Raw genomic sequence first — 9,322 nt, forward strand, 5'->3', positions numbered from 1 at the left:
GGGGCGCGACGGGCTCGCGGGGGCCCGGTTCGGGCCTCCCGGGCCGGCAGCGGGAGAGTGGGGGCGGCGACAGGTGGCGTGATGCCACTGGTGCGGGGCGGCGGCGCGGTGCAGTCGGACACGTCCGGTGCCGGCGGACGTTGTCCGGCGCGCGGAGGACGAAGGGGACTAGGGTTTCAGGGAAGGGATCCGAGAAATTCGGGGAAGGACCTATTTATAGGGGTAGGTGGAGCTAGGAATCTCCAAATGAGGTGTGCTTTTTGGCCACGCGATCGTGATCGAACGCTTTAGATGATGGAGGGGGTTTAGGTGGGTTTTGGGCCACTTCGGAGGGGTGTTGGGCTGCAACACACACGAGGCCTTTTCGATTCCTCGGTTAACCGTTGGAGTATCAAACGAAGTCCAAATGGTACGAAACTTGACAGGCGGTCTATCGGTAGTGAACTAAGGCCGCATGACAAGTCTCGGTCTAATCCGAAAACGTTTGCCACCCGCACACGAAAAGAGGTAGAAAGGGATACCGGAGGACATAGGAGCGCCGGAATGCAAAACGGACAACGGGGAAAATGCTCGAATGCATGAGATGAACACATATGGAAATGCAATGCACATGATGACATGATATGAGATGCATGACAAAGACAAAGCACACGAAGACAAAAACCCAACAACGAGGAAATAGAATAACTTAGTGCCGGAAACGGCAAGAGTTGGAGTACAAATGAGGTAAATTACATCCGAGGTGTTACATCTACGAAGATCTTTATCGGTCAAACCGCACAACACTATACGTTGTTCTCTTTGTCATCGGTATGTTACTTGCCCAAGATTCGATCATCGGTATCCCAATACCTAGTTCAATCTTGTTACCGGCAAGTCTCTTTACTCGTTCTGTAATACATCATCACGTAACTAACTCATTAGTTATCATGCTTGCAAGGCTTATAGTGATGTGTATTACCAAGAGGGCCCAGAGATACTTCTCCGACAATCGGAGAGACAAATCCTAATCTTGATCTATGCCAACTCAACAAGTACCATCGGAAACACCTGTAGAGCAGCTTTATAATCACCCAGTTACGTTGTGACGTTTGATAGCACACAAAGTGTTCCTCCGGTAACCGGGAGTTGCATAACCTCATAGTCATAGGAACATGTATGAGTCATGAAGAAAGCAATATAAGTAAACTAAACGATCAAGTGCTAAGCTAACGGAATGGGTCAAGTCAACCACTCATTCTCCTAATGATGTGATCCCGTTAATCAAATGACAACTCATGTCTATTGTTAGGAAACTTAACCATCTTTGATTAATGAGCTAGTCAAGTAGAGGCATACTAGTGACACTCTATTTGTCTATGTATTCACACATGTATTATGTTTCCGATTAATACAATTCTAGCATGAGTGATAAACATTTATCATGAAATAAGGAAATAAATAATAACTTTATTATTGCCTCTAGGGCATATTTCCTTCAGTCTAATGTCTCTGATATGCAGAAAGATGATCTTTGGACCGTGCTGAAGGCAAATTTCACCCTACCGGCAGAGGAGGATCCGGATAAGCTAGTTAAAGAGCAATTGATCAAGTCTCATGCTCTTAAGAAGATGGCAGAACTATTAAAGAGGTGGACGAATGAGCTGAAAACATCGTTTGTCGACAAAGACAAGACACCAGAATTCACCGGCCGGTATGAGAAGATCAGAGATCACTGGCCTGCATTTGTGGCCCACAAGACATCGGACAAGAGTAAGATGTCAGTGACAAACAAGAAAAATGCTGCGAAGAAGAAGCATCACCATCGCATGGTGTCAGGTGGCTACCTCAAAGCCTGGCTGTTGTGGGCCATGGCTAAGAATGACCTGATTGATAAAGGGGTCGAACTAGAGACGAGGAACTGGCCAGACCGTTGCCGGACTTGGTTCTTCGGGGTTGGTGGATCCTTGGACCCTGTATCAGGGAAGTGCGTTTGGACGGACGAGCAACTAAGAATACCCGTCACGAGGCTTCAGGAGTATATCGAGGCAGCGCAGCAAGGGACGTTCATTCCAGACAGACATAACGACGAGCTCACAATGTCCCTCGGGAATCCTGAGCACACTGGACGGACACGAGGCACGCTAGGCTCTGTTTCGTGGAAGGTTGGATTTTTGGACGCTGACGGTTACAAATGTCAGGAGAGGAGGAAGAAAGTGGAGCAGATCCAAATTCAGGCGCTGCACGCGAGGGTACAAGCGATAGAACAACGAGAAGCAGATCACAACGAGCAAACCGCCGAAGCTTCCACCGAAGCTACCCCACCATCTCAGCGGAGAAGCAGTGTGGCTTCCACCGAGTTGCAGCAGCTGGAGCCTGTCTTCACGGCTCCTGTTAGCTACCCCATGGACTTAATCACGGAGTCTCAAAATTGCCACCTTATGACGCAATGGAAGAATTTGAAAGTCTAGGCGGCTGTTGGCTCTGTTGCACCTCCTGAACCTGGCGCAACTTTTCGCTGTCGGCCGATTCCAGAAGGATAAGCTAGGGTGATGGTGGATGAAATAACGGGCGGAATTGAGGACCTCGAGCTTGACCACCCTACCCGTGAAGGGGAGACTCGGATAGGTTCTTCTCTAAAGACTCCATGCCTATGGCTGAAGGAGCTCATCAACCTTCCGAACTGGACGCCTCCGCCTCCTCCTCCTCCTCCGGCGAGTCAGGGTACTCCGCATCCTACTCCAACGAGTGATCAGGGCACTCAGCCTCCTTCTCCGGCACGTGACGGCACTCTGCCTCCTTCCCCGCCTGCGCCGGCGCGCCCGAGCAGCCAGCCTACTCCTTCTCCGCCTCGTCAGCAAGGGCGGAAGGGACCCACCGCCGCTCCGGCTGCTCTGGCGCTTCATAGTCCTCCTCCTCGTAAGCAAGGAAAGAAGACAGCCGCAGTCGCTCTGTCCGCTCCGGCGTCTAGCAGTACATCCAGAGGCGGGAGGCAATACAGATTCGGTCCTTCTCTGAAGACTCCAGAGAAGTTACCATACGAGAGGACCCCGGAGGAAAATGAGAAGATCGTGCGAGACGAAGTGAGGAACTTCTTTGAAGGGGTGAAAGCAAAGAAACATCCACCTCCGGAGGAGAAGATATATCCAGTGGAAGCGAAGCGCACTGTGGAAGCCCTGAAGAAACCACCAAAGTCTCCGCCGAAAGGCAACTATGAGCGCATTATTCAATGGTCATTTATCGAAGCGGAGCGGTCTGGAAGTACTGTGAGTGATCAAAGGTTAGCGGATCGACGAGCTGGGAAAAAAATTGCCCAGCTCGGCGAACAAGGGAACCAATCGTTCCCCCCGCTCAAGGTGTCTAGCGATATCGTCGCTAACGATTCGAGGATGGTGCCCGGTTATAACAATCTTGAAGATTACCTGCCCGACGATGTACATTATGAATTCTTGGAGGTGGACGAACACAGATACAAGTACGGGAAGCCTCTCGTCAAAGATGAAAGGTCTCTAACAACGATGATGCGAAGATTCCATGATTGGTACATGAAAACCTGCAGAGAGTCTGGGGGGGCGAATACTTTGACGTTGAGAGTTAAAGAGGAGCATGACCTCGTTGGAACTGGTCTGTTGAATGTTCCATTTGAGGAGTTCTTCCCGTTTTTTCATCAGAGGACCCTCGATAAATTAACGGTCACTTGCTACTGTCTGTAAGTACTACTTCTGTCATTAAATCTCTATATATAGGTCAGCTCTTTCATTGCATGTATTTATAATTATTGTCACTATATTATGCAGATTGAAGATCACCGAATTGAAGAAAAGACAAATCGGTGATATTGGGTTCATTAATCCAAATATCATAGATGCATATTCGTTTGAATTTCAGAACAAAGATACCAAGGCCAACTTGCTACGATCGTTGGTATTAAATCGAAACAAAGCTATAATACTCTTTCCTTACAACTTCAAGTGAGTGTTACTTTCTTGTGCATATTCGGTTTCCCTTATTAGTCGAGGTTATAGTAATGTAATTGATGAGTTATGCATGCGTGCGCAGGTTCCACTATATTCTCCTAGAGATTAAGCTCGAGCAGGGACTAGTAACCGTCTTAGACTCGAGATGAAAAGATCCCAAGGAGTATGCGGACATGACTCAAATTCTCGAGAAGTAAGTTAAATCTATCATTATCGCACCATATCGGCAACTTTGTTCCGCGCAGCTCCTAGTGATTCACCTCAAAAGCTCCGGAACTGCCGAAGATGCTGGAATTTAAACACCCGAAAGTAAGTACTACTAGCATGTTCCGCGCATCTCGTAGTGATTCAAGTGCTAGTTTCATCAATACCATTTAGCATGCTTTCTTATCAGTTTGATTGACCTCTATTTCTTGTAAAGTGGTTGTCGCAGGAAGCTGGAAATAATTATTGTGGATACTACGTTTGCGAGTCCATCCGCCACACAACCTGTGAGCGGGGCTATACTAAAAAACAATATGAAGTGCGTAAGCAATAATATTCAGAATTTTACTTTATTACCATCTTTTGTGTTGAGTTTCATTCATTCATATATATGTATTGACCCCCTTCTTCAAACTAGATGTTTCGGATGAGGGATGAACTCCTAGCACCAGATCGCATGCGAGGAATTCAAGAGGAATTGGCGGCATTCTTTCTTGACCACGTGATCGATAAAGACGGAGAATATTTGGCTTTGGGCTCGCCGCACTGGCCACGTGGAGGCCCATCTGTCCCGGTTCGTGTAAGAACCGGGACTAAAGGCCTAGGGTTTTAGTAACGACCCTTTAGTCCCAGTTCGAAAACCGGGACAAATGGCCCTTTTTCTACTAGTGCAGAACAAGGCAACCAAACAACAAATATAAATTAATTGGCTCGGATTCAAATTCCGAGTTTACTCGCCATCAGACAACAAAACTTGAACTTTTTTAGAAGGAATATGACCCCGGGCCTCTGCATCTGGGAGATGCATGCATCCACTTTATTAATTATTCATAAAGACCTTACAAAGTAATACATCAGTATGTCTGAAGCCGCCATCTTGGCAACATCTGTTGCTACTCCTATCCATTAATGAAGGGTGCAGAAAGTGTGAGCAGAATACCCAGACCTCTCACCTAAGCCAAACATCTAAAGCCGGAGGCCCCAACCAAGCCACATTCCAGGTCTGGGGCAGAAACCGGTCCGACGCGCTGGCGTAGGTCGTCGTCGCCGTGTTCCATCGATCCATCTCTGGAGCAGATACTGACGCATAGACCTTGCCAGGCCTGTTGTCGATGCCACCACGGCGCCAGACAACACCTCCTTCCTATGTGTGCCCATCATCACACATCCGTTGTTGAGGCCCTGTCGCGCCATGCCACCGAGACTCCACGTCGTTGATGCGTCACATGGAATGCCGCTCCACTGCAGATGCCATCCACTGGTCCCTCGCGCCTATGCATACCTCCAAGAATGACGCCCCAAGAGGGATACGATACAAGAGCGCCACTATCATCCGATCGACCGATCTAGGGTTTCCCCTGGAGTTGGCGGACAGGGGTCTAGAGCATGTCCACGGTGATGCCTTCAAGAAGGAGACACCATAGAAAACGCTGCCATCGCCGGCCTTGGCAACAAGCCACGAGTAGGGTTTTCACCCGAATCCGCTTGGGGAACCTCCATCCAGCCTCGTGTGCACGGGACCGCCACCAATAACTGCCACCGCGCATGGAGCAGGCTGCACCGGCCAAATCAGATCTGGCCGAAGGCCAGACCACACATACAGCCGATCCATCCACCAGACCCTCTGTGCCGCCACCAATCTGAGATCCGGCCAGCCAGAGAGCCGCCTGTCGCCGTCGCTCCATAGGACCCGGCCAACCGCGCCTCCACACTTTGGTGGCCCCACCCCTCCCCAAGCCATGGGAGAGAAGGAGATACCCCTCGCCGTCGCCATCTGCCCTCGGTCTTAGCCCAGCGGCGTCACGCGGCGGCGGCGATGGGAGGAGAGGAGATAGTAGACTGCACGTTGTAATTGTTCAACCCATTTCTCGACTCATTTGGTATTGACCTCATTTTAATTCCTCGAGCCCCATATCTACATCCAAATATAAATTCTTTCTTTTCTCCGGGATCTAATTCTTCATGTGTTGTCTTCTATGGTCAATAATTTAGTTAAATCTCAAACGCCAAATGCATAACCCAAAGCCAAATTTACTTTGTATTTCTCATGTTTCTAACGAAGAGTATATGCAAAATATCTCATGTGAAAAGCTACTCACAAATATCTCATGCGTCTAACCCAAGAGTGCATGCAGAAATATCTCATGTTTAAAGCCATGCAAACTCGTGCTGTTGACATATCCAAAACCAAAATATCCTATGTTTTTAACAAAAGGAGTACGCAAAATATCCCATCTTAGAAGCAATAATGCAATTTGTTTTCCTATCTGCCGAGTTGTTGTTGTTGTTCAGTACTAGTCATCACTCGGTACTACGTACCTATCTCGTAGCAACGCTAGATATTCTGATGGAATCATGCATCAGTAAATTGCTTTAGCGCACACTTTATCCTCCAAGTTGCATAACACGCTTAAAAGTGGCACACTCCAGCAACAACACACTGCACGCGATACATCATCCTAGTCGACGAAGACTACAAGATATGTGGAGAGCGATGGGCAGGCCTCACAGATCACAGATGTGCTTTGTTTCTTTAGAGTAAAACTGAGCTTCTCATCGCAGATTGCAGGCCCCTCGTGGTCTCAAGCCGAGCAGGAGGATTGTCGTCGAATCAGGCAGCCGCACCCACTGCGCCCATGTTTCGCTATAGACCAGCTCAGTCTAGTTTATATTAGTTCGAGAGATCCATGGAGCGAGCCAGCTGCGGAACCACAAAACCGGAGTTGTTTTACTAATCACTCGAATAGTCGGACGTGACATGTTACAAAGGTACTCCTACCGGAGAAGATCAACGGGATGGCCAGAAAAAAGAAGCGGGGAAATGAATAAATATCGGACGGTTGGCCGACACAGCTGAGAGCTGACTCATGATTCTGCTCGCTGGAGTAGTGTAGGTTAGTAGTGCGGGCATGGACCACCCCCACGCGCCCCGGTTTTGATTTGGCCGTTCGTTCAGCAACCTGATTAGCATGCCAGCTTGCGGCTTTGCAACTTGGTCACTAGTGTATGTGCCTAGGCCGTCTTCTAGAGGAAGAAGGGTTTGTGCTAGTGGACGTATGTGCTATGTGGGTCCAAAAGAAAAAGTCTTTTGCAGCTGGGGGGGATTTTCTCAAGGAAATAGTATCTTGCGTGCCACTTGTGTTCACCGGACGTGTACTTTGGCACCTAGGATTATGTGTTATTGTGTGCCAATGGAAGCACAATTATTAAGGTTAACATGCAACGGTTAACGACGGGGTATAAAGACCAAAATACCCTTGTTCGATGGTGCTTAGTCAATGATACTACATGGGTAGGTTAAGCACATGTGGGGAACATCTCAAACTTTGATTGTTGTCGTAACCGCATGATGCGAGAAACGTTCGATGGGCGAAGCCCAAAACTCAGAACCATGTACTAGCATACATGACCGTTGTGCCGCTCGGAATAAGAACATTACAATCATCCGTGTTTTTAGACATTTAAACACCAGCATTTTTTACAATACTTACAGAAGGCATTTTAAAGTGTACTAAAATTATAAAACAGTGTACCTGACACCTATACAAACCAGTCTTGTAAAAACTAGTTTACAAAAGACATTTTCTTGAACATATAGAGAATCATTTTTATAGTTTATAATGTTGAAAATGTCTCATGACTAGCCAATCATACAAAAATAACAACGCCATCCTTTTTTTTTTCTTCCGGGAAACGCAAACTTTTTTCTAAGGGCTGGGAAACGCCAATTTCATTGTTTATCTCGCCCAACTACAAAGTCTGAAAGTTTAGCAAACAAACATCCAAGAAATGGGAAATGCACCAGGAGAACCTTGCTCCACATCTTGCGTCCTAAACTTAATTTCATCCGCCACAGAGGGCCAAAGTGAAAAGGTATCCCACCCTCCCTGATATAAGGGGGTCTCTGGCTTCTCTACTCTCCTCCCCCTCTCCGTTCAGCCATTCCTAGCTGAAAAGAAAGAGAAGCATTACCAGTTTGCACAAGAAACTACTCCGTCGATCTCCATGGAAATCTACGGTGACCTCGAGGCCGGCTGCCTCAGCCATTCCGTCTCTCCCATCAAGCCGGCGTCCCCGCCGAGGAAGGCCGGGCCCGGCCGCCTCTTCTGCGACCCCTGCGACGACGCCGACCAGCTCCTCGGCCACCACCACTACCTGGACATTTGCTTCAGCTGCCGGAAGCTCCTCGCCGGGAACAAAGACATCTTCATGTACAGGTGAATACACGCTACCACTGTCCTACCGGCCCTGATCTCTCCTTTTTGTGACCTCTGCCCAAGAATTGTCTCTGATGGTGGCTTGGTTTCTTTGTGTTGCAGAGGTGACACGCCCTTCTGTAGCGAGGAGTGCAGGCAGGAGCAGATCGAGATCGACGAGGCGAGGGAGAAGCGGTCGAGTCAGACGGGGAGGGCGGAGGAGCAGCGGCAGAGACAGCAGCAGAAGCAGAGCACCCCGAGGATCCCGGTCTGGGCGTGGTAGCTGCTCTCCGGCGACCAAGCCGAACGTAGGATTTTCAGCAGCAGTTGATGAACAAAAGCTCGATGATGAGTTGGGCAGTCTAGATCCAGCTGAGGGAAGCTTGGGTCGCCGGTTCGACGGGACGACCACCGCCAGCAGCAGGCGGCAAACCTGCTGCATCTTATGCTGTCTCTGAACCGCAGGGATGGGTTCTCATCCTTTTGATCTCCGAAGATGGAGACTAAGAGTTAAATTTTGCGTGTGAATTATCGCTGGTTTTTTGTTCTTGTGTCGCGTAAGGTGTACCATAGCCTGTCGATATGAAAAAAAGTGAGAGGCCTAACAAAAGCTCTCTCAGTTTTCTCATCGGTTCTGCTGTGTTCTTTCCGATTGTTCCATGCTTCCACGGATGCTTCCGCTCATAACAGTGGACGCAATATAAGATTTAAAACTGAATTTTATCCGGTTTGGCCCACGAACACAATCGCCGTTCTGTACTGCAGGAATTTAAGGCCGTTCCTGTTTTTTGGACAAAAAAAATGAAAAATACGGGAGGCCGTTGCCCGCTACTGTGTGCATAGAGCGGAGGCAGAGGACCAGCCAACGGCCCTGTTGGCTCTTGGTGGAGCAGGGCGCAGGTAAACTCTGGAAAGTTCAGAGAGAAAACAAATGATGCCTTCCAATTCTTACTGAATAAATGATGG

General features: G+C 48.5%; 1 protein-coding gene across 1 annotated transcript in view; it reads left to right on the forward strand.

Moving 5' to 3' along the window:
* The window catches only part of LOC119358148, a 60,115-nt gene extending 51,129 nt beyond the window's left edge, over positions 1–8,986 (forward strand). Inside the window, exons 2-3 of the mRNA XM_037624832.1 lie at positions 8,058–8,377; positions 8,480–8,986. Of these exons, the coding sequence (XP_037480729.1) occupies positions 8,058–8,377; positions 8,480–8,639 (480 nt within the window). The 3' untranslated portion in view covers positions 8,640–8,986. The remainder of the gene's footprint in view (positions 1–8,057; positions 8,378–8,479) is intronic.
* The last annotated feature ends 336 nt before the right edge of the window (positions 8,987–9,322 follow it).

This window comes from Triticum dicoccoides, chromosome 2A (assembly GCF_002162155.2).
Source record: "Triticum dicoccoides isolate Atlit2015 ecotype Zavitan chromosome 2A, WEW_v2.0, whole genome shotgun sequence".
Classification (NCBI taxonomy): Eukaryota; Viridiplantae; Streptophyta; class Magnoliopsida; order Poales; family Poaceae; genus Triticum; species Triticum dicoccoides.